Below are 25012 nucleotides of genomic sequence, written 5' to 3'. Positions count from 1 at the left end.
AAGTAGGATGCTATGATCCCAAGGTTTCCAAAATAAAAAAAGAAAATAATCCATGAGGAAAGGTAATAAATAAATAACCTATATGGAAAATAATAAACAAAATGAAATATTTCAAGAACAGTAACAACATTAAAACAGATCTTTCATATATAAACTATAAAAAAGACTTGTGCCTTATTATTATTATTATTACTATCCAAGCTACAACCCTAGTTGGAAAAGCAAGATGCTATAAGCCCAGGGGCTCCAACAGGGAAAAATAGCCCAGTGAGGAAAGGAAATAAGGAAATAAATAAATGAAGAGAACAAATTAACAATAAATCATTCTAAAATAAGTAACAACGTCAAAACAGACATGTCATGTATAAACTATTAACAACATTAAAAACAAATATGTCATAAATAAACTATAAAAAGACTCATATCCGCCTGGTCAACAAAAAAGCATTTGCTCCAACTTTGAACTTTTGAAGTTCTACTGATTCAACCACCCGATTAGGAAGATCATTCCACAACTTGGTAATAGCTGGAATAAAACTTCTAGAGTACTGCGTAGTATTGAGCCTCGTGATGGAGAAGGCCTGGCTATTAGAATTAACTGCCTGCCTAGTATTACGAACAATCTATTGCTTTGATAATCTGTTGATAATCTATTGGTTTGAAATATCTTAAGAATATTAATTGATAATCATGATGTCAAAAGCATATAATGTTAGATATCAAATTAAGAAAAAAAAAAAAACAGAACGTGAAGAGGTAGAACTAAGATGCTACAACTAAATTTTCAATTCATAAAAAGTATAAATTTATGTTTCTACATAATTCAGTCCTACGTGTATGTGATAATTTATCATTCTGGGTTGCATAGTGTAGAGAATATTGAAACTAAATCAAGGTTAAATGTGTCTGGTTTCAGTTCCAGCTTCATCTAAATAGACGCTCACCAGAACGTCAGCCGGGCAAGCCCAATTTGACCCGCTCCCTGTATTGCATAAACACGGCAGTGACTTCCCCAGTAAACAGCTTAAACTTATGTTCGGGGGGGGGGGGACATTCATCTGCCAAGAGAATGCTAGGAGACACGTCACCTCTGTTCTAGCCAGGAATTAATTAATTATATATATATATATATATATATATATATATATATATATATATATATATATATGTGGCTCTGTAGATGGAAGCAAACTTATACAACTAAACTGTCTAAAAAAAAGCTAATTTGAACTAAATAATTCTTTTCTTACTCCTGCTAATTTTTTTTTCTTTTTTCAATTCGCCCAAAATGTTACCTCCACAAGGTCGATTTGCGGGTACTTTATCAAATAACAGATAAGTGCAAAGCTTCTTGACCTATAAAAAACAATATGACTTTTTTTATATATAAAATCTAGTTTTTGTTTTCCTTTCATGACTAGGATTGCACTATTCTTATTAATTTCTTTATCATAAGGCTGTGAGCCATTCCCTTCAATGATTATTTTTTCAACCCTTTCATTCTGTTTCCTTTATGTTTTCCACAATGCTTTCCTTAAATTTTCAGGATTTCCTCATGTTTTGATTATTACATATTATAAAATTTACTACAAATTTCTTCAATAATGATACTCTATAACTTTCTATGAGAGTTTTACAATTAACTTTCTATTAATTTATTTATTTCCATCTAAGTTTATGATATAATATTGTTTCTTCTATGGTGCTAAGCAAAAACTATTTGATGAATATTCATATATATTTCATATTATATTCTGTAATGTAGGTTTTCCAAATATTTCTTTAGTAAATATTTTTGTTACAACCACTGTTTTGTATGTTTTTTTTCCCGCTGTCCTGCAATATTGTATTATCCTTCTCTTCTCGTATCTTCATATTTACTTATTTATTGAATCATATACACCATTATTTTATTATAATAACATTTTTGTTTCATTTCTGTCTTTATCATTCTTATATTCTTATACTACTAAACCTGTTCTAATCTCTTCTTCTTTCTTTGATTTTATTATGTTTATTATTGGTACAGTACTGAATTTTTCATATATAGAGACTAGTAATTAGTGACTAGTGATTAGTGAATTAAAGTCTATCGATAGAGAACCATTACTATAATTGTGATTTGTGAATGAAACTAATCAGCTGATTAGTAGTGCAAAGTTCAATTACCGGTATATAGTATACTGTTGCCAGGTAAAGATATTATAAGATTTTATCTATTATTCGTATAAGTTAAAGTAATATTAATTTGTTTATTGCATTTGTTACATATTAATTCAGTCACACCTAAATTAGGGTGGGGAATTTTAACCCCGCTATGGTACATTTAACTTGACCTATATGAAATATATACATATGCACCGTTTGGAGATACTAGTATATACTGTGATAAAGTACTGTATATTTGGTCTTAAGGAAGGTCACTTTATTGAAGTTTGAGGGTTAGTAGAATTCTATTGGTAAGCAGTAACCAATTCGCAGAATAAAAAAAGGTATTTTTTATTTTTTTTTTTAGGTATTTTGAACAATATCTATGACCATAACTGGAGTCTTTTTAAGTCAAAGTTACTTACCGTCTAATATTGTCCTATACATCAATACACAAGGGCTTTAATTAAGGACATGCTGTCCTATGTTAGGTTAGGTTGGAGTCGTGTATGTATGTATGATGACTGCTGACTAAGAATACGGCAATGTGAGGGTGGTCGAAAGGGGGCATTAGGTTAGTTGGTGTTCATTTTTTATGCACGCTGGAGGAACTGGCCGCTGATATACAAAGGCTCTGATGCTTATCATCTAATATCTGATACATCAATATCCAAGGGTTTTAAGTAAGGACATTCTGCCCTAGATTAGGTTAGGTTAGTACATAAATTTTTGGTGTTTAATAGTGACAGTGCACAGGTAAAGATTTATCCCTCTCGGGTCCAAAGTCCCATAGATAGTAACATATTCTTCTCTTGTGCATAAGGCCGGTGTGACGGTCTGAACGATCCCCCGGTCTCAGAATTCTCCTTGACATTGTATAATGGTTCTTTTCCGCCATTAGCTCGCTTCGCTCGCATGAAAATAAAAACATTAAGCTCGTATGTACTGGCAAGCGGTAATGTTGAGCTGCGCATGCTAACATTACAGGAAAATAAAACATCAACCTCGTATGCACTGGCAAACAGTAATGTTCGCGCATGCGCAGATTATCAAGGAGAATTCTGAGACCGGGGGATCGTTCAGACCGTCACACCGGCTCAAAGTACTGTAAAGGCAACTCGGATTGTTACCTGGAAGGTCAAAGGCAAAGGGCACTAGCATGTCGCTATGTTGTTTGTGGGATCTCCCAAACATGAGATAAAAATGTAAAATGATAAATGAAATATAAACTAAGATATTTAATTTCTTGAGTAGAGTAAAATTTTTGAGGATTTGATTACTAACTTTGTAATGATGTGATGATCAAACACTGTAACAGATAATTGAATGAGCGTACAACACAGGCATATCATTTGTTTTGGTCTATAAGACCATATATGTTTTTTAAGTTTAGTTTCCATAGAATTCTTATGTGCAATGGGGATGTTGAAACTTAAACTTCGTGGTTGGTGACAGTGCAAAGTGTTGCCTGAATCAACTTCAATCTTAGGTACAGTCCAGTGAGATTAGTTTTTGTGTCTTCCTTTCAAAGGTTAAAAGTGTCTGGTATGAGTTCCAATTTCAGCAGAACAGATGCTTACCAGAATGTCAGCCGAGCAAGCCTAACCCCCACTCTGGTGCCCAGCCACAGCAGTGGCCTCCCCAGTAAACAGCTTAAACTCACAGTCTTGAACAGGGATTGATCTGCCGCCATGCGAAAACTAGGTGAACACGTTACCACTAGGAAAAATTGGCGACGGAATACACTGAAGAAACGTGATAAATGTCTGACTGCAAAATCATTATGCGAGACCAGAGGAGAACGCTGAATAGAATATACCAAAGCCATTAAATATGAACTTAAAAGCTGGAAATTATTAAATTTTGGAAGGTCAAGAATACGGTCAAGCATAATGTCCAATCCACATAATCAGCCATAAGTTTGGACATTGTTATCACAGAGGCTTTAAACTTGGTTCATATTTGAGTGTATAGAAATTCCACTCCAATTAACCCTTTTACCCCCAGGCTATTTGGAAATTTCCAACCCTTAACCCCCAGGGGGTTATTTTTTTCCCAGCACATTTTGCAGTATATTTTTTTTGAATTGCTCTAACAGCCTTAATTTTTGTCATAGAGAGGTCAGGTTAGTTTCATTCTCTTGGAAAATGCCTGAATTTTCTCAAAAAATTATAAAAAATATGAACAAAAATTTTTTGATAGCATTTTTTTGCAAGGACGTACCGGTACGTCCATGGGGGTAAAGGGATGGCTTTTGTGAAACGTACCAGTACGTCCTTTTGGGGGTAAAAGGGTTATTACATGTTAATGTCAAAGGTCAAGGTCGAGCAAAAGGCCGAGAAATAAGCTGCCGCGGCGGAGGTCTGCACTCTACATAGTGCCCCTCTTTTTGGTAATTTTTCTAGCTATACAAACCTGAGTTATAAAACTTCCCCCTTAACCATCCATTTCAGTCCTGAGCCTAAGGTCAAACGCGAACAGTCTGTAAGGCAAATGGGCGGGGCTTCTCCCTTGCACTCACCATCGGTTGTTAATTAACTCATAACCAATTTCAACAACCATTACAGCTCCACTGAAGACATTCCCTATTTTAAAGGACTCTGTTTTTTATAGCTAATAAGAATTAATTACTTCTAAAATTCAGGTATTTTTAGCTAATGAAAATAAAAATCACTTCTAAAATTGAGGATTTTACAGCTAATAGAATAAAAATCACTTCTAAAATTCAGGATTTTATAGCTAATAAAATGCAAATTACTCTACTTAAAACTTATTTTCAGAAAAACAGTTCAAAATGTTAATGAAGAAGTTGGTGAGATGCACCGCATCTACGCTCACCAGGAATTTGTCCACGAGACCTCGACCGTTTCCCATTCTTCAGGACACTATTGACGTTTCTTGTCCTCAGATGGCAGAGGGCAAGACTAAAGCCGAGGGACGTCTAGCAGAACTTCAACAACTCAATGCCATGTGCTTGGCTGGAGGTGAGAAAATCATATTCTTTAGTGTGGTTTTTTAACTGCCACTTGTTATAGTGTATTGTATATTATTATTATCATTATTAATTGCTAAGCTACAACCCTAGTTGGGAAAGCAGGATGCTATAGGCCCAGGGGCCCCAACAGGGAAAATAGCCCAGTGAGGAAAGGAAACAAGGAAAAATAAAATATTTCAAGGGCAGTAACAACATTAAAATAAATATTTCCTAAATAAACTATAAATACTTTAACAAACAAGAGGAAGAGAAATTAGATAGAATAGTGTGCCTGAGTGTACCCTCAAGCAAGGGAACTCTAACCTAAGACAGTGGAAGACCATGGTACAGAGGCTATGATACTACCCAAGACTAGAGAACAGTGGTTTGATTTTGGAGTGTCCTTCTCCTAGAAGAGCTGCTTATCATAGCTAGAGAGTCTCTTCTACCCTTACAGTGCAGTAGTTAAACCCTTGGGTGAAGAAGAATTGTTTGATAATCACAGTGTTGTCAGTTGTATGAGGACAGAGGATAATATGTAAAGAATAGGCCAGACTATTAGGTGTATGTGTAGGCAAAGGGAAAGAACCGTAACCAGAGAGAAGGATTCAATGTAGAACTGTTTGGCCAGTCAAAAGACCCTATAACTATTGTAGAGATGAAAGTAAGAGGCAACAGAAACAGTAATTGTTCCGTAACCGAAATACAAACCACGCTATTTACAAAGGGTATTACTTTTAGCGTAGCTGAAATGGCGAGCCATTAGAATTTAACGAGGGTGTATTACCCCCGCGCTAGTTAGCGGGGGGGTAGGGGAGTGGTAGCTAGCTACCCCTCCTCCCCCTCACACACAGGTGAATACTCACTTTCACTTTAACTTTTGGCTCGGACTGTGACAGACGTCTCTGTCTTGGTCCTCGCTTGGCAGCCATTGTCTGTTTTGTCTTTACTTAATCGCTTACTTTTCCTTTACTCAATATATATGTAAACATGTTTTCATGTTTGTATATATATTTGAGTATAGAAATAAGTAAGTTTCCTTTTCAGATGTGTGTGTGTAGTGTACGATATCTACGTGGAGGCCTCGGCAGTTAGGCCACCACGGCGTATTTTATGGGTGGCGATCGAGTTTGACTTATGTCTTTCTCTTTCTCTCTCTCTTGAGGTCGTTCACCTTTTTACTACGTGTTACTACGCCCTTGTAGCCTAGCTTCCTTTCCGTGTGGGGGGTTGCTACGCCGTACGTTTGTATCAATTAGTTATGAATCTAATTTTAGTTGTTTTTTGTTTTTCAGCTTGTAGAACGATTCCTTTCGGGGTTTTCGTTCTTTCTTTAGTGTTCATTCATTTTTAAATTACATAATTACATAGTTACATAATTATAATTGTTATAATTCTGTTTTGGTTACAGCTCTCCTTCCGCGAGTGTAAGTGGTTGTGAGGGCACGTGCCTGTTGTGTAATTCTTGTTCCTTTCCCTCGGGATTCCTCTTCGGAGCCTTCCCGGGGGAATGAATGTGTACTAATATTATTTGTTTTATTTTTTTACAGTTACCGATCTAGTTCGTTTCTGTAATATAGCAACGGTGTGAGCTGTCTGGTGGAGTCCTGGGGATTCGGCTGTTGCTGCCTCCCCCCTTGTATTTTCGTCAGGGGCGTGTCTCCTTCTACTGGTAGTACTCCCGTGTCGACGGACAGCTCTCCAGTTCATTTTAGAACGAGGGAAGTTTTTCCTGTCCAGGCTTGAGTTTTTCCCTCTTGGGGGGTTCTTCTCTTGCCTTTTTTTCGTGCGACTATGCTCTTGGTGCTGAGCGGTCGCACCTGCAGTTTCGCTCAAGGGGCTGGGCAACTGCAGGAGCTCCTCTTCGGAGGATTGCTCCTTTTAGGTCACTGGCTGACCAGTCTCTTCCACGAAGTGTTTCTCTTTCGTTCGCGAGAGAGTACACTCATAGAGACTCCTCTTCGGAGGTTTCTTCTGTTGCTGTTGCTGTTGGCCTCCCTCGCCGTAAGGCCCACCGTCCGCCTCGTCGTAAGGGCCTCTCATCTCCCTATAAGAGTGCTTGAGGCGCCTTTTGGATCTCCGTTTGCAGCCTACAACTCCTTTTTCTCGATCTTCCGCCTTGGTGCAGATGGACAGCTGTCTGATCTCGTCTTCCGACGGGCAACGGTCTTCCCGACGGACAACGGTCTGCCCGACGGACAGCGGTCTGCCCGACGGACAGCGGTCTTCCGACGGACATCAGTCTCCCGGTGGACAACGATCCCTTCGGGGCAAAGGGTTGCCCCCACGGGGGTTCTTCCCTTGCGTGTCAGGGTTTCCCTGCGCGCCCTTCTGCTCATCAGCGCTCTCCTGTTCGTCAGCGCTTTCAAGATGATCTTCCCTGCGGTTCCTGTTGGTTCCTGTTACGCGCCCTGTGCGCCCACGTTCGCCCTCGCGATCTAGAACTTCGGTTCAGGTCGGGGTCAAGGACTCTTCTTCTTTGCGCAGGCTTCCACGCGTAGCCTTCTGCTCGTCAGCGATCATCAGCTCGTCAGCGATCATCAGCTCGCCAGCGATCATCAGCTCGTCAGCGATCATCAGCCCGCCAGCGATCATCAGCTCGCCAGCGATCTCCGGATCGCCCACGTGTGTTACAGCCGGCACGCCAACGTTCTCCAACACTTCTGAAGGAACATGGTTCGCCAGCTACTAGCTCACCTGCGCATGCTGATCGCCATCGCGCGACCCTCAACTGCGGATGCTGATCGCCATCGCGCGACCCTCAACTACGGATGCTGATCGTCATTGCGCAACCCTCAACTGCGGATGCTGATCGCCATCGCGCGACCCTCAACTGCGGATGCTGATCGCCATCGCGCGACCCTCAACTGCGGATGCTGATCGCCATCGCGCGACCCTCAACTGCGGATGCTGATCGCCATCGCGCGACCCTCAACTGCGGATGCTGATCGCCATCGCGCGACCCTCAACGGCGGATGCTAATCGCCATCGCGCGACCCTCACCTGCGGATGCTGATCGCCATCGCGCGACCCTCAACCGCGGATGCTGATCGCCATCGCACGACCCTCAACTACGGATGCTGATCGCCATCGCGCGACCGCACACCTGCGGATGCTGATCACCATCGCTCAACCCTGCGCATGCTGATCACCATCGCGCGACCCTCAACTGCGTATGCTGTTCGCCATCACGCGATCGCCCACCTGCAGATGCTGTTCGCCATCGCGCGACCGCCAACCTGCGCATGCTGATCGCCATCGCGCGACCCTGGCATGCTGATCACCATCACGCGACCCTGCGCATACTGATCACCATCGCGCGACCCTGCGCATGCTGATCACTGCTCGCGATCGCTCACCTTCGCATACTGCTCGCCATCGCACGATCGCTCACCTGCGCATACTGCTCGACCATCGCGTCGGCATATCACAACGCGCCATCGCCAACCTGCGCGTTAGCGCTCACCAGTTCACCACCGATCGCTTGTTGATCCATATCGCCAGCGGTCCTCCTCGCCCACGCGGCAGCGCGTTTCCTCGCCATCGCGCTAACGCTTGCGTTCGCCGCCTCGGACTCGCTCTCATCCACCTGCCCACCCTCACGACCGCTCGCCTGCGCGCCCGCGCGACCGCTCGCCTGCGCGACCGCTCGCCTGCGCGCCCGCGCGACCGCTCGCCCGCGCGCCCACACGCCCGCGCGACCGCTCGCCCGCGCGCCCACACGCCCGCGCGACCGCTCGCCCGCGCGCCCACACGCCCACGTGCCTGCACGTCTACGCTCATGCTCTCCAATGTTCGCCCACGCGCGAACCAACGGTTTTTTCCATCGCGCAGACGGATGGTGTTCCGTCGCGCGAACCTACAGTGTTTCTTCGCACAAATGTCGGCTTTTTTCTTGCAGTATCCATTGCTCGTCTATGGGTTATCGCCCGCCGACCACCAGGAATTCCCGTCGCGCGAGCTCCAAGGGCAATTTCGACCACGATTCCCAATGGGGTTTTCGCAGCTTGACCAGCCTGGCGAGTTCTTCTGGAGCGTATTTCCAGAACACTGTCTCACCCCGTAAACACAGAGCATGGCACTTGCAGAATAGGAGAAACTTAAGGGAGATCTGAGCAACACTCCTCTATTCCTGAACCTGGGTTAGCCCTTCCCCGTCATTCCCTGGAAGGATTTTTGGCGGGGGGGGGCTTTCCGTTCGAGATTTCTCCATCAGACAAGGGGTGACTGCTTACCTCTTCCTCTGGGAGCTTACCAGGTTCTTTCCCTCCTTGGTTACGGCCCGAGGTTTGGTTCAAGGAAGCTACAGGAAGATCAAGGGTACTTTCCTCCTCTCGAGCTTAGGCACCTTGGCCTTTCGTCGTTAAGTATCTAACTTGCGGACAAGCTCGATGTTGTACCATCTGGACGCGCTGACTGAGGGCTTCCTTCGGGTGTCTCATCTGTGGAGGTCGACGACCTCAGACACCCTTCCATCCTTGAGAAGAGTTTGTTTGTGCCCAAGGACAGAGACTTAGACAGCTGCTGTGCGGAGTAAATCGACTTCCGGTTTCACTCCTCCAAGGCGCTTTCTTCCAGACTCTGCAGGGCTCCAGCGCCTTTTCTTTCAACCACGTCGGCCTAAGTTATCGGCTACGACAACTGGGACAAGGTGTCCAATTGCAGTTTTCTCCTGTCAGGAACAGATGGCACGGGAGACTCCCCCGGGGGGGGCATAGTCCTAAAAGGAGTTCACGAACTCTAGGATTGCAGGTTTTTCGCTGGGAGGATGCTTAAGGTTACTCATCCGAATGACAGCTTCCCGATGCCCATTCCCGCATATTCTCTGTAAGTAGCCAAGGATATCGCGCCTGCCGTCTCTGTCAGCGAATTCAGTGTCTCTGAACCTCTATGCCATAGCGTCAGCAGGGTTGCCCGGTTGGGCAGAATGATCCATACCTTAGGCGAAGGTCTTCCTTAGGATCATCGACGGCTTCACCCCCGGCCCCCTCAGTCGATCCTTTCTTGTAAGGAAGGATCTGAGAGGGGATGTCCATAGTCGACCTCTCAGCCCCGATCAAGTTTGTCGAACAAACTTCGGCCAGCAGAATCGATCAGACTGGTAACGAGGCGACAGGACTCCTTAAAAACCCTGGATCGGAAGGTCGGGTACTTTCAGTTTCCATTCCATCCATCTTCCAGGGTGCTCGTCGAATTCAGCCTAGACTGCAAGTATTCCTGCTTATGATGCAGTGTGGCTATCCCGCCGTGGCATAGCAGGTTTGTTTCCCCAGAGAACTCTCCCTGCCTTCCTCTTGGCCGCTCAGGGGCAGGCTTCCGCCTCCTCTGCTGTTTGGAGGGCTGGTCAACTCCTGTAGGCTCGGGTTTCGACCTTCTTCAGCGCCGGGACAAGCTTCCGGATGCTTACCATGAGTGTGGGCTCATGGTATTTTGCTTGGAGCCTTCTCTTCCTCTGCCTCAACATCTGGAGTATCTGGCCATGATATTGAGTCAACCGCCTTACCACATTGGAAACCCCGCTTCTCGTCCATCCAGCGAGGTTAAGCAACGTCGGTACTTGGATGGGTGACCACCTGGGGACGCCAGATTCTGTTACCACATCCTCCGAGCCTTCCTTTCGGTTGACTGTGGCAAGACTGAGGAGAGTCGCAGTACCTGTTCTCAGTCAAGCAGAGCTTTCAGCCCTACCTTGAAACGTTTCCTAGTTCTTCTTTCCTCATTGACCCGTCTATAGTCCGAACGGTCGCCTCAGGATAAGTTCCATGTGGGGCGATCCAAGTTCCGGTGGCTTCAGGCAATGTTTAACCGGACTCCCTGGCCCTATGGGACCAGCGGAACTATTAGACCTGCAATGGGTGTTGACCTATGGAGCCTTTTGATGGTAGTGGATATTCTCGTCCTTTCCCCACATTCTTGATGCGGTTCTCGGACTCGTCAAAGGAAAGGGGGGGGGGGGGGGGGCATGTTCCGGTCCAGGCCTATGGTCAAGACCTGAAGGATACCTCTCCATCATTCAGGCAGGCTTAGGGGCCTTAGTCTGGCCCCTCTTCAGATCCTACAGCTACTGCCGAGTCTCCCCGTTGCGCGTCGACTTCATTCTAACCAGCAGGGGACGCATTTTCACACCTTCACATCTTGCAGTAGAGATACCGGGATGATTGAGATTCTCTCAATACCACCATCGGCTCTCTCATTCCAGGCAGGGGAATGTTTCTCTCAGACTATCCGAGCAGAGCCTCATAGAGAGAGTGTACCTAGGGGTCTTTGACCTTGGGTAACCAGCAAGTGCTGGTCTGGGGGACCTGATCGCGACAGCTTGGAACCTCAAGCTTCCGCTAGTCTTCCCCCCAGTCTCAGACACCGAGACACTGGCAAGATGCATTCCGGTGATGGTGGGACAACTTCGACGCCTGCGTCTTCTCTCCTTTTTGTCTGCGGACAATGGGCCTCAACAAGACCAGGTTGTCTGTCAACCTTTCAATGGGAGAGCTCCACTGGGACTACGCGCAGAACGGTTTCTGGACCCTCTGCTTCCCCTGACGGATCTCCCGGGAGAGCTTCTCCCACAGCGCAGACTACTCAAGCAACCACACTGCGACATCTCTCCCGAACCGGGACGCCGCTTCGGCTTCATGCCTGGAGACACTACGCTTCCTCCTCTAGAAGAGACAACCCGCTACAGTCGCGGTACGGAGGTCGCGTCATCTGCGATAGTCATCCACAGGGGTCTCCCAGGCAAAGTGAAGAGTCTAAGGTGGTTGGTGCCGTGGGAGATATACCTCTTCCCTTGAGGCCTCTTCTCCAGCAATAACAGTCTTATTGCCTTTCGGCGGGAGGAAACTCCTTTCCGCTCTCGGCAATGAAGCCTGTCGCTCAGCCTTTCCCTGACCTTCAGGCTTAAAGGAATAACTTTTTCCTGCCCGCTGGATCTATCCTCGCTCATGCGAAGCTACGATCGTCCCTGCCCTAGTCGGAGGAAGACCTCCAACTTGGAGCATGGCTCGGACTTTTAGTCCTTTAAGAGATCTTCTCAAGACCCTTTTACGACAGGCCTCGGATTGTATTCCGCCTTGGGTCTTCTGCTCACTCTGGCCACGGCCAGTGTGTAAGCAATCTTCTTGGTCTCTTACTACTCCCCCCTTTCTAAGGAAGAGGGGAAGGCAACATTCAGGCTCGCTCCTGAGTTGTTGGCTAGACTCAGAATCTGAGGGTCCCGGCCCTTCGGTCCGATTCATTCAAGATTTCGAGTCTCCATTCTGTGTCTGATGTCCCAAGACCTTCTCTTTCTTGCCAGTAAGGAATCGAGAGGTTAGCGCTGGGAACAGCTGCAGTTTGTCCTCAGTTGCAGCCGATTTGGGAACACAAGGAGGACATGGGGGGAGAGTCACCAGTATACCTCTTCAGCCCGGACTTAAGGACATTCATCTCGTCCTGTCTTCAGACCCTCCCCCGTCACGTCGCCCTACAGCACGATGTTGGATACATCGCAACGTCCCTCGCCTTTGAGTAATACAGTACTACTCTGTGACGCAGGTGCTACAAGCTGGAGTCTGGAAGCGTCTGATGACCTTCGCAGCCCGCTTCCTGCAGGGCGTGACCCACAGGAGTCTCGATACGTTTTCTATCGCTCTGTGGTGGCTACACAACAGCTGGTCTAACCTCAGGCTCCCTTTTGGACAGGTAGCAGAAGGTTGAAGGCATTGTTATCAGGTTTTAGTCTGCATGAACGAAAGAAGTATGTCTGGCCCTTACTTCTTTCTTCATCATCCCCTCTACGGGGAAGCAGCATCCTGGTCTCTGCATAGCTGACCTCGAACCTCTGCAGGTAAACCATGCTTCCTTGTGTTCCGAGTATTGAGTCAATACTGTCGCGTCCCCCATACCCTGACGAGGTGGTATTGGGAACGTCCTAACCCAGAGTTCCTTCTGGAACTCCAGGTCAACTGCCTAGGACGAGTCACACTTCTTCCTTCACACACAAGCTTACGTAGGCCACATGGTTCCTTGCGGAGCAAGGAACTTGTGAGGTGCAGGGACTCCTTTTCTCGAGTGCGACTCACTCGGATTCTGAGTCCCCGGGTAAAGCCAAAGCCAGTATGGCTGGGGACTTTCCACCCTTCCTAAGGGATAAGTCACCCTTTGTAAATAGCGTGGTTTGTATTTCGGTTACGGAACAAATGACAAATTCGAAGATAATTTGTATTTTTCCTAACCATACAAACCTTAGCTATTTACACATATTTGCCCGCCAGCCCTGTCCCCCAAGACAAGTCCTACCTCTAAGTGAAAGTGAGTATTCACGTGTGTGTGAGAGAGAGGAGGGGTAGCTAGCTACCACTCCCCTACCCCCCCGCTAACTAGCGCGGGGGTAATACACCCTCGTTAAATTCTAATGGCTCGCCATTTCAGCTACGCTAAAAGTAATACCCTTTGTAAATAGCTAAGGTTTGTATGGTTAGGAAAAATACAAATTATCTTCGAATTTGTCATATTTTGTACCAAAAGATATACAATATATTATAGATTCAAGTACTGTGCTGTAGTTTAAAATTTGACTTTTTTTTAATCTGATAACGCCATTCTATCTTATTTCTCTTCCTCTTGTTTTGTTAATTTTTTTATAGTTTATATACGAATTATCTATTTTAATGTTACTGTTCTTAAAATACTTTATTTTTTCCTTGTTTCCTTTCCTCACTGGGCTAATAATAATAATAATGATAATAATAATAATAATAATAATGATGATATTAATAATAATAGTAATAGTAATAGTAACAAACTTTGTAACGTGACTTTTCAACTTTTTCTCTACAGTTTTCTCATATCTAGGTTTACTATGATTGGTATCGTATATTTTATTAATCATATACATTAAAAACCTTTTCAAATAAAAGTTGCCATACAACATCTATTCATGGCAATGTCATTACTTAATTACCATGATTTTTTTTTTATAGGAGGAGAGAAAGGCATTGCTCTGCATGTCAAAAGAAATCGTAAGATGTTGGTTCGTGATAAACTGAAGCACATTTTGGATGACGATACAGATTTTCTCGAGTTTGCTCTGCTTGCTGGGTTAGGTCAGCCATACGGTGATGTTCCATCAGCTGCTGCTATTTGTGGTAAGTTTTCCGAGGACATAGTGTCAGAGGAAATTACTGTTATCTAAAACATTTTCTTACTCATTTCAAACTGTCTTGCTGTCATGCATGTTTTAACCCTTTTACCCTTCAAAGGACGTACTGGTACGTTTCACAAAAGCCATCCCTTTACCCCCATGGACGTACCGGTACGTCCTCACAAAAAAAATGCTATAAAATTTTTTTTTTCATATTTTTGATAATATTTTTTAGAAAATTCAGGCATTTTCCAAGAGAATGAGACCAACCCGACCTCTCTATGACAAAAATTAAGGCTGTTAGAGCAGTTTAAAAAAAATATACTGCAAAATGTGCTGGGAAAAAAATAACCCCCTGGGGGTTAAGGGTTGGAAATTTCCAAATAGCCTGGGGGTAAAAGGGTTAAGTGGTTTGACAAGTATTTTCTGAATTGTTATTTAGAATAAACAAAGTGATTATTATAATAAACAGTGTTTATAAACTGACAGGAGCAATGGGATAGAGCTGACATGTATTCTGAGTACAGTACTGTATTGTACAATGGGTTTTATGAATAGTACTTACCTGGCAATTATATATATATATATGGTTATATATATATAGCTGATATCTCTAAATCAGCTATATATATATAACTGTCAGGTAAGTATTCATAAAACTTTGTTTTATCATAAAAACTCCATTTTTATGAATAGTACTTGCCTGGCAGTTATATATATACAGTATAGCTGATTTAGAGATATCAGCTATATATATATAACCGAATATATATATATAACTGCCAGGTAAGTATTCATAAAACTTTGTTTTATCATAAAAACTCCATTTTTATGTTTCTTTACATTCTCCACAAGAGTTTGCTGCGGTGTTTGGCTTTGTTCTTACGTGAATATAAACCGTCGTTCTTTAGATGAGTATGTTTTCAGCGCTAAGCTGGATGGCTGTTGAATTGTTTAATGAATAGTTAAGCAAAAAGTGGCAGTAAGAGCGAGGAGCCGTGCCCCCTTATCTGTCAAAGTCTCTTTGCTTATGTTTTCGACGACATTATTTCCAAATTTGTCATTTTATGAATATAATTTTCTAGATTTCTACCAAATGGTCTACCATGTGTAAGTGTGATGTTATCCCATTTTGTTTTAGAAGTTCTTTTTTTCAATTTTGATATACTACAGTTTTGGAATACCAAATAAACCTTCTTTCAAAAACAATTTGATATCTAAGCCAACTTATCATGTAGTGAGCAGTATTCATATCTGAAAATTTGAGGTTTATCCATATGAAACTTTTTAAATATTCTTTTGATGTCGGTGGCGTGGTCCAAGTGTGTTTTCTAGGGCCTCTGTTATAGCCCTTCCCTTTGATGAAGGAATTATCTAAATGGAAGACAGCCTGTGAATAGTGGTTTTCACACGCCCCTGTTGTATACACGACACCCACAAGGTGCTCGCGCGAGGGTAGTAACCTCTGCATTCCATGCTTTTATCTTTCTCTGGTATATTTGGAAGATTTATATCAGAAAAGTGTAAAGAAAGACCCTTTTCACCGGCCGTCACAGGTCTCTTCCCAGAAATAGATTTTTCCTTCGTCAAAATCCCTTTTTACCCAGTGATTCAAAATTATGATCTATCAAATTTCCCCTTATAGGCATTGGAAAGATTCACGGAAGATACAGCATGGTCATCGCCAACGATGGAACAGTAAAGAGTGGTACGTTTTACCCCATTACAGTGAGGAAATTGATTCGGGCTCAAGAACTCGGTGAGATTAATCGCCTACCTTGCATTTACCTGGTTGATTCGGCAGGAGGATTTTTACCTCTCCAGGTATACTCTTGAACTATATTTCAAGTTAAAGCTTTTTATCATTCAGAAATAAGGGCATAAAGAGAAAGACTTTAGATAGGTAACCTTGTGTAGTATTTTCCCGTAAGTTTTATGTCCTAAAAGTTGTAGTAACTTTGAAATTAAAATTCAGATATACATAAATTTTTCCCTGTATTTGAACTAGCTGTGATTTCAAATATACTCCGTCACTATTATTATGTTAAGCATATACATGAATAGGAAATGACTATGTTTATCCATTTCTGTTTAGCATGATCTGTTTGCCGATAAGAAACACGGAGGTCGTGGCTTTTATAATCCTGCCGTTATGTCGTCCAAGGGAATCCCACAGCTGGCTGTCGTTTGTGGTTCTTGCACCGCTGGAGGTAAATGCTTGTGTTACAGTACTGTATTTGATATAATGAGAGAGATTAGTAATTGATTAATCAAATTGTAATTCTTATATGGGAATCTCACAATATTTTATGCACGCTTAAATTTTAAGGAAAAGCTTCAGAAATAAAAGCAATTATTGAATGGTCATCTGTATCTTTTGCCTCATTCTTAAGGTTTTTCTACATTTAATCATCATCATCTCCCCCTACGCCTATTGATGCAAAAGGCCTCATTTAGATTTCGCCAGTCGTCTCTATCATGAGCTTTTAAATCAATACTCCTCCACTTATCATCTCCTACTTCACGCTTCATGGTCCTCAGCCATGTAGGCCTGGGTCTTCAAACTCTTTTAGTGCCTTGTGTAGCCCAGTTGAAAGTTTATTGAACTAATCTATCTTGGGGAGTGCAAAGAGCATGCAAGCATTTCCTTTTTTTACTGTTTACTGTACCTTAATTTTCATTTACATGTGGGCCGCAATTTATGCTTGGTGGAAAGATAGCTCATATGAGATTTATTTTCTAGGTGCATATCAACCATCGATGTGTGAAGATGCTGCGATTGTTACACGAATTGGAACCATCTTTTTGGGAGGTCCGCCTCTCGTGAAGGCCGCGACAGGTGAAGAAATATCCTCGGAAGATTTAGGGGGTGCCACAGTTCATTGCAGGTAATTGGTCAGAAAAGGAGTCTTCCTATAGAGTAGTTTGATGTAGGTTCTCTTTCAAGTTGTTAATTTTCCTGATGTTCCTTCAGACATTAGAATTATAGATCTGTCACCTTAAATTTCTTAATTAATCCAAGGAAAATTGGCTCATCTCTAATTGGAAAACTATTTCATATATGTGAAGACCTGAAGAACTATTGTTTGAATGGGGTAACATCTTTATATAGTTGAGATCCAGAAAAACATTATCATCTAAAAAAAATATTTGCTTGCTAAAAAGTAGAAGTCACGTCAGTTCAGGAATTGTTGATCATCGTAAGATAAACGGGAATCTGTGTGGCCTTGTAAATGTTGTATTGTCTTCACTTAGGTAAAATAGTGTAAGCATCATTTAATATATGTAAACTCACTGTAAATATTATATTGCTCCTGAAGAACTGGAGAAAGTGAGGACAATGGAGGATCTTAAATGTTTGCATTATGTTTACATTTTGTTATTCAAACCAATTGTATTATTTATAATAGGCCTATATTGATAATTATATCATAATACAGTATGTGGATGAAATATTCATCTGTTACAATCTATATAAAGTTTTATCACAGAATTTAGAAGTAACACCATAACACATCTCTGCTTCTACTTGCCCCACCTAGAAATTGGAACCATGAATTAAGGTCTAAGTTAGATACTTAAATGCCAAGGGGCTGTTTATGTTATTCAGAAAACGTTGCACCAATTTTTCCACTGCCATTGACGTGATTGACCTGTCAAGTTGTGATACCGGACTGTTTTTGGCAATTCATTAATTTTTGGTGTTACGGAGCTGATAAGTGAAATAGCATTTACATAGTTCCATCTGTGTCTCATATTAAAAGTGCCAATTTAGATGCTTGTTTATGTTAACCATTAGGAGTTTGGACTTGAAAAGGATAGCATCATTAGCAGTAAGCCTCTAGATATCTCAGGAAAACTCCTGAGATCTCATTTTCCCATGAAAAAATTGATCAGCCAAACTTTTGCTATCATGAAAAATCTATGGCACAAAAGAATAAGAAGAAGAAGGAATTATCCCTACATAGTCGTCTGATTTGAAAACTATATGGTAACTGTTCCCAAGGTTATTTTGATAAGCGCCATTGTAATGAAAAGTATCTTATATTCAGAGTATGAGAGCCGCAGTGCGGAAAATAATATTCAGTAATAGTCATCCAAGATGTTTAAGAGAATGTTGACCTCTTGATTTCAGCGTGAGCGGTGTCACCGATTACTTTGCTCAAACAGAAGAAGAGAGCTTTGAGGTTCTGCGTGACCTCGTCACGACCTTAAATTTAGACCCTGTTAAAGTCTCGCCGGAAGCTGAGGACCCACTTCTGGATGCTTCCACTTTGAATGGTAATTCTGTATTTGTCAGAGATTTTTCACTTTCTGCATCACATTGTATACAATGAATTTAACCCTTTTACCCCCAAAGGACGTACAGGTACGTTTCACAAAACTCATCCCTTTACCCCCATGGACGTACCGGTACGTCCTTGCAAAAAAATGCTATAAAATTTATTTTTGCTCATATTTTTTATAATTTTTTGAGAAAATTCAGGCATTTTCCAAGAGAATGAGACCAACCTGACCTCTCTATGACAAAAATTAAGGCTGTTAGAGCAATTTAAAAAAAATATACTGCAAAATGTGCTGGGGAAAAAATAACCCCTTGGGGGTTAAGGGTTGGAAATTTCCAAAGAGCCGGGGGGTAAAAGGGTTAAAAAAAATTTAGAATACTCTAATAAATACAGTACTGTATTGAGATTCATGGCCAAGTGTAATTTATAGGTTAGCCATTATATAAGATGCTCTATTCTTACTGTATATTGTTTTAGTTATGCTTGGGTGAGGTTCGAGTCAATGAATTCCATCATTTTGCAAATAGACTGGGCTCTTGGTCCAGTTATTCAAATTTCATTGTTGCATGCATAAGTTCATATAATTCCTCTCTGTAACTTTTCTGAAATATTTAACTATATATTTGTATGGAAGGAAAAGCTACGCGCAAGTGTTCATACCCTAAACTGGGAGGTGTTCGTTTGAGTAGGTTCCAAAATTGATTGCATTCCAGTTGGAGAAAAGGTTTTCAGAAATCAGTACAGAAATTAACATACAATAAATCTATTGATTGTTAGAATTATTTGCAAAAGCAGAGAATATTGATAGTTGATCACTCGTACTATGCATGTGATATCTTTTATGAGGTATTCTGACTGTATGAGGCTTTATTGAAATAGTCCTTGTCATTGAAGATATACAGCTTTACATTTTCAAGTGATTATTAAACTGCCTCTAAATTTTGGTGTAATTTAGAAAGGAAAAAATGGCAAATAACTGGACCTCATTCATAATAACTAAAAGAGGAAGGCGAACCATCCACTATCCTTGCTATGAAAATGACTTCTACATACAATACAGAAGGCCCCAACTTGCAAACATTTAACTTACAAACAAATCCAACTAAAAATAACAAAGATAAGATAAAGAAATATTGTAATAAAACAATATTATATCATTTAATAGAGTAAGCAAAACAACATTTATAATAACCAGTTGGATAACGGGGGAGGTTGGGCTGTGGCACCCTAGCAGTACCAGCCAAACTCGGTTGAGTCAGGCTGGGAGGAACATAGAGAGGAAAGGTCCCCTTTTTTTTTGTTTCTTTGATGTCGGCTACCCCCCAAAATTGGGGGAAGTGCCTTGGTATATGTATGTATGTAGTTGTTTATTACATATGAAACCTATTTATTTACTTTAGTAGTTTGAAATCATAGGCATTGATTTCAGGTTAGGCCTACCCTAGGCCAAAATCTTTCAAAATTCAACTTACAATCAGCTACTTGAACCCTATTAACCCTTTTACCCCCAAAGGACGTACTGGTACGTTTCACAAAACTCACCCCTTTACCCCCATGGACGTACCGGTACGTCCTTGCAAAAAACTGCTATTTACATTTTCTTTTTCATATTTTTGATAATTTTTTGAGAAATTTCAGGCGTTTTCCAAGAGAATGAGACCAACCTGACCTCTCTATGACAAAAATTAAGGCTGTTAGAGCAATTTGAAAAAAATATACTGCAAAATGTGCCTGAAAAAAATTAACCCCTGGGGGTTAAGGGTTGGAAATTTCCAAAGAGCCTGGGGGTAAAAGGGTTAAGTTTGTAAGTTGAGAACCTGCTGTATGTTGGTTAGGAAACCCAACTGCTTGCCCAATAACTCTAGCTATTCTATATTGTTATGGAGTCTTCGGCAAACAAATCCTAAGACTATGTATGTGTAAAAATTGCTGGTCTTGCAATATTTTTTTCACTATGTATGGAATTACTTCAAAAATAGATTTTAACAAAATTCTGCCTTAGCCATTATGAACAAACTTTAGATATTTAGTAAATTTTTGTAAATGTATTTTCATGTTGAAGGAAATAGTTAATGTTTTCCTTTTGCAATACAGTCATTTGTAAAGTTTTTTGGGTGCTACTATAGTGTGATTCTTACCATCAGGATTCTACTGTAGTGTGATTCCGACCTTATTTTTCGGGTATGAGGTGATTCCTACCAAAGGAGGATAGATAAAACCTACTTCTTGACACTATTTTAATCTATTCTATTCTATAAAACATGCTGAAAAATCCATAAAATGTGCTTTAGGTTAGGTTAAGTAAAATGGTAATTTTGTTTACACTGTTTGCTAGTTTAATTATTATTATTATTATCAAATTCTAAGCTACAACCCTAGTTGGAAAAGCAGGATGCTCTAAGCCCAGTTGCTCCAACAGGGAAAATAGCCCAGTGAGGAAATAAAATAAGGAAAAATCAAATATTTTAAGAATAGTAACAACATTAAAATGAATATTTCCTATATAAATTTTAAAAACTATAACAAAACAAGAGGAAGAGAAACTATATACAACAGTGTACCCGAGTGTACCCTCAAGCAGGAGAACTCTAACCCAAGACAGTGAAATACCATAGTACAGAGGCTATGGCACTACCCAAGACTAGAGAACAATGGTTTGATTTTGGAGTGTCCTTCTCCTAGAAGAGCTGCTTACCATAGCTGAAGAGTCTCTTCTACCCTTACCAAGAGGAAAGTAGCCACTGAAATTAGAGTGCAGTAGTTAACCCCTTGAGAGAAGAAGAATAGTTTGGTAATCTCAGTGTTGTCAGGTGTATGAGGACAGAGGAGAATCTGTAAAGAATAGGCCAGAATATTCGGTGTCTGTGTAGGCAAAGGGAAAGAACCGTAACCAGAGAGAAGGATCCTATTTAGTACTGTCTGGCCAGTCAAAGGACCCCATAATTCTCTAGCGGTAGTATCTCAACGGGCGGTTGGTGCCCTGGCCAACCTACTACCTACAAATTGGTTTGGTAACACTTAATTGAGGTGTTATTCTTGTAATAACACCTTGGAAGGGGACTATTACATTATTTGATTGTTTGCTTGGTAGGAATCACCCTTAAGTAGATTTGAATCCCCATATTGAGGTAGGAAGAGAAAATGCGGGTAGGAATCACGCTATAGTAGCACCGATTTTTGGATGGTTTCTTATTCTTTGATAATTAGTGCTGCATGAAAAAGAGAATTTAAAACATAATGATTGGGAGTTGCATAGAACATCTTTTCATGCTACATTTATAGATTTTTTTTATTTTTACCTTTCAAGTTAGAAAACTATAACAACATATCAAAGACTGGATCACTGTTTATAATTTGGTTTGTTCTAGTTAGTACACTTTACTAAGTACAACAAACCAGATTATTACATAATGAATTCAAAAAATTGCAAAGCTTATGAAGAGATTAGCAGAAAATACGGACCATGAATGTTTAGATGAGGTCATGAAAGGCCAAATATCTGTCTATTTAACAGTTGTACTCAGGAATTCTGGATTGTGATGGCTAATGGTGGGGGTTTGGGGGAGCCTATAGGTCTATCTGCTGAGTCATCAGCAACCATTGCCTGCCCCTCTTTGATCGTAGCTTGGGTGGAGAGGAGGCTTGGGCACTGATCATATGTGTATATGGTTAGTCTCTAAGGCATTGTCTTGCTTGATAGGGCAATGTCACTGTCCCTTGCCCCTGCCATTCATGAGCGGCCTTTAAGCCTTTAAACATTGCTCTTAAGGGCACCCAGCCACACCCTCACTGCATAGAGAGTTCCTGTGTTTTTGCCCTTCCCACCACCTCTGCCGTCTCTTCCTACGCTATCTGTTTGGTTACTTGCCACGAAGTAAAGGTATCACAGGGGCCACTTCTTCGTAGCAAGGTATACCAGGGAGTCCTGTATCCAACTGATAACTTTGGTTTATGAAATGTGTTTCGTGTCGGGGACACAAAGGGTCGCACTGAGAAAGGAGAGCGTCGGGATGGTATCACGACGCGACCAGAGAACTTACTGAAGGTCGAGACCCAAGCTAACACGCGACCTGGCTCGGGACTAGCCTCAGGGCACGTATCCTTCCGCCTGAGGTGGTCCTCACAGAAAACGGAAGTAGGGTAAACTACACAAAACTTTGGTCGGTTGAGAGGAGATTCCAGGTACCTCTTAAGAAAGTAGTTCTCCGTATTTATGTTAGGAAAAATACAAATTACTTAAAAATTTGTGATTTTATGCTTTGTTATTAATGTTTGTTTTGGAAATTTCAGATTTAAGTGGCATCGAAGCTATAGACAGGAAGAAATTGTATGGCGTCATTGCAAGGATTGTTGACGGGGGACGGTTTCGAGAGTTCAAGCAACAGTATGGGAAGAATCTGACCTCAGGTTATGCATTTATCGAAGGGTAGGTTGAAAAAACAGAGAAGATTTTATGGTATGGTGGTTTTTATTCGAGTTATTATTAGATATACATAATGCATTGCCTACCATCAGCTGAGTCCCTCGTCAGACAAGGAAATTGAAATACTGTATCTCCCTTTTGTTTCTTTGATGTTGGCTACCCTCAAAATTGGGGGAAGTACTATGGTAAGTAGATATATAGTAATGCTATTTTAGATGTGGACTATTCATTCGTACCCTCAGGTCTTTTCCTGTGTCTTGGAATTTATCCAGCTCCAATTTTCAGCTCTCAAATTATTTTGAGAACTCATAAAAGATTGTACTAATATGTTTCTGGAAATTTGTATCAATATGCAAGAGTTCCAGGGAACTAGTAGAAAATTTTATAGATATGCAAAGGTTCCTAGGTAACAGAAGATTGTACAAGTATGCAAGGATTTTCAAGAACCATCAGAGGATTGTACGAATATAGCATCCAAAAGTCCCTTGGAACCAGAAAAAGATTTTATATATATGCAAAGATTCCTGGAACCAGTCTCCTTGTCCTCACGGGGGCAACAAATACGCCATGAAATTGTGGGTGGAACAGACCTCGTAGTGGACCTAGAACTGATTAGTTACTGATTGCATATAGGCAGGAATTGAAACAAATCCGTTTCATAATAGTCAACTTGATTGTGGACATTGATGTTATTGATAGTCTGTTCTCTTTATTGCCTCTAACCTGCAGTGATATTTATTAAATATCTATGTGAAGGCCGAGGTAATATCGCGTGGCTTCAAGTTACACTGAAGTAAACTCTCAATCTCAGGAGGTGCGTTGGAGTGATAGCTAATGCTGGGCCCTTATCCTACCAAGATGGCTTGAAAGGATCACACTTTCTGCAGATATGTCAGCAAAGGAAACTACCAGTTATTTTCTTGCAGGTGAGTGTTTTGTCATCTTCATTTTCCCTCTTAGTTCGGTGATATAATTTGAATTTTTATAAAAGAATACCTTTAGAATATAGTTGTCTTTAATGTTGTTTTTTTTTACTTTATTTTTTTTTTAAATATAGATAATTCCTTGGTCATATTTGTGTATAAATGTGTTTAAGTTGGGGAATGTTTATCTGAAATTTATGATCAATGGAGCATTATTCTTTAGAATAATATTTTTTAGAAATTTTGCAGATTTTTCTTTTCTTTTTACCCATTATTTTAGGGAAGAGATTATTTGGTATATCGATATTGCTAAATCTTTTTGTATTTGGCACAAAATCCTTTGTGCTCCTATTGTAAATTGTCACTGAATGTTAAAGAGTTGGATGTTTTTTTTTTTTTAGAGTTGATGAGGTCAGAATTACACAAAATGGCTGGTATTTCTTTTACACAATAATGAATAAAAATTTCTAAAACACACATGCTCTTCGAGTTACCAGACCTGTTATTCAATCTATATATAGAAATTATCGGTTATAAAATAGATTATTATTATCATGAGGTAAAATCAGTTCCTCACTATATACATGTAAGGCCTTCATATTCTAAGTGTTTTGACTAAGTCGTCTGGTTAAATTACGTAATAATGATAATATTAACAACAATTGTATTGAATATATTATCGAGAATTTAAAAAAATCACCTATTTCAGAATTCAGGTCCCTTACCATTTTACGAATCTTCTGTGAAAAGTCTAACTACCGAAGAGTCCTATCAAGCCATCAAAGGAAGGGTTGCAATGATGGGGGCCCTCTCTTGCATAACCGTCCCTAAGATAGCGATTAATATCGGAAGCTGTCATGCAGATGATAATTACACTATGGTTAGTGCTACTACTACTACTATTATTATTATTATTAGTATTACTCGTATTATTATTTATTATTATCATTGATTGTTATTATTTTATTATTTTATTTATTATTTTTATTATTATTATTGTTGTAGTTGTTGTTTTTATTTATTATTATTATTATTTTTCATCATTTATTATTATTTATTAATTATTATTAATTATTATTATTTATTATTATTATATATATTATTATTTATTATTATTATTTATGACTTATGCATTTT

General features: G+C 40.9%; 2 protein-coding genes across 2 annotated transcripts in view; one reads left to right on the top strand and one right to left on the bottom strand.

Moving 5' to 3' along the window:
• LOC137625345 (uncharacterized) overlaps positions 1-25012 on the bottom strand; it is a 544968-nt gene that overhangs the window by 277736 nt on the left and 242220 nt on the right. The window lies entirely within an intron of this gene.
• Positions 4932-25012, top strand: part of LOC137625341 (methylcrotonoyl-CoA carboxylase beta chain, mitochondrial-like) — a 47581-nt gene continuing 27500 nt past the window's right edge. The window contains exons 1-9 of the mRNA XM_068356182.1: positions 4932-5132; positions 14083-14247; positions 15889-16067; positions 16339-16453; positions 16987-17131; positions 18379-18524; positions 22820-22955; positions 23764-23878; positions 24585-24755. Of these exons, the coding sequence (XP_068212283.1) occupies positions 4943-5132; positions 14083-14247; positions 15889-16067; positions 16339-16453; positions 16987-17131; positions 18379-18524; positions 22820-22955; positions 23764-23878; positions 24585-24755 (1362 nt within the window). The 5' untranslated portion in view covers positions 4932-4942. The remainder of the gene's footprint in view (positions 5133-14082; positions 14248-15888; positions 16068-16338; positions 16454-16986; positions 17132-18378; positions 18525-22819; positions 22956-23763; positions 23879-24584; positions 24756-25012) is intronic.

This window comes from Palaemon carinicauda, chromosome 32, assembly GCF_036898095.1.
Source record: "Palaemon carinicauda isolate YSFRI2023 chromosome 32, ASM3689809v2, whole genome shotgun sequence".
NCBI lineage: Eukaryota > Metazoa > Arthropoda > Malacostraca > Decapoda > Palaemonidae > Palaemon > Palaemon carinicauda.
This window is presented reverse-complemented; position numbering and strand designations above follow the sequence as displayed.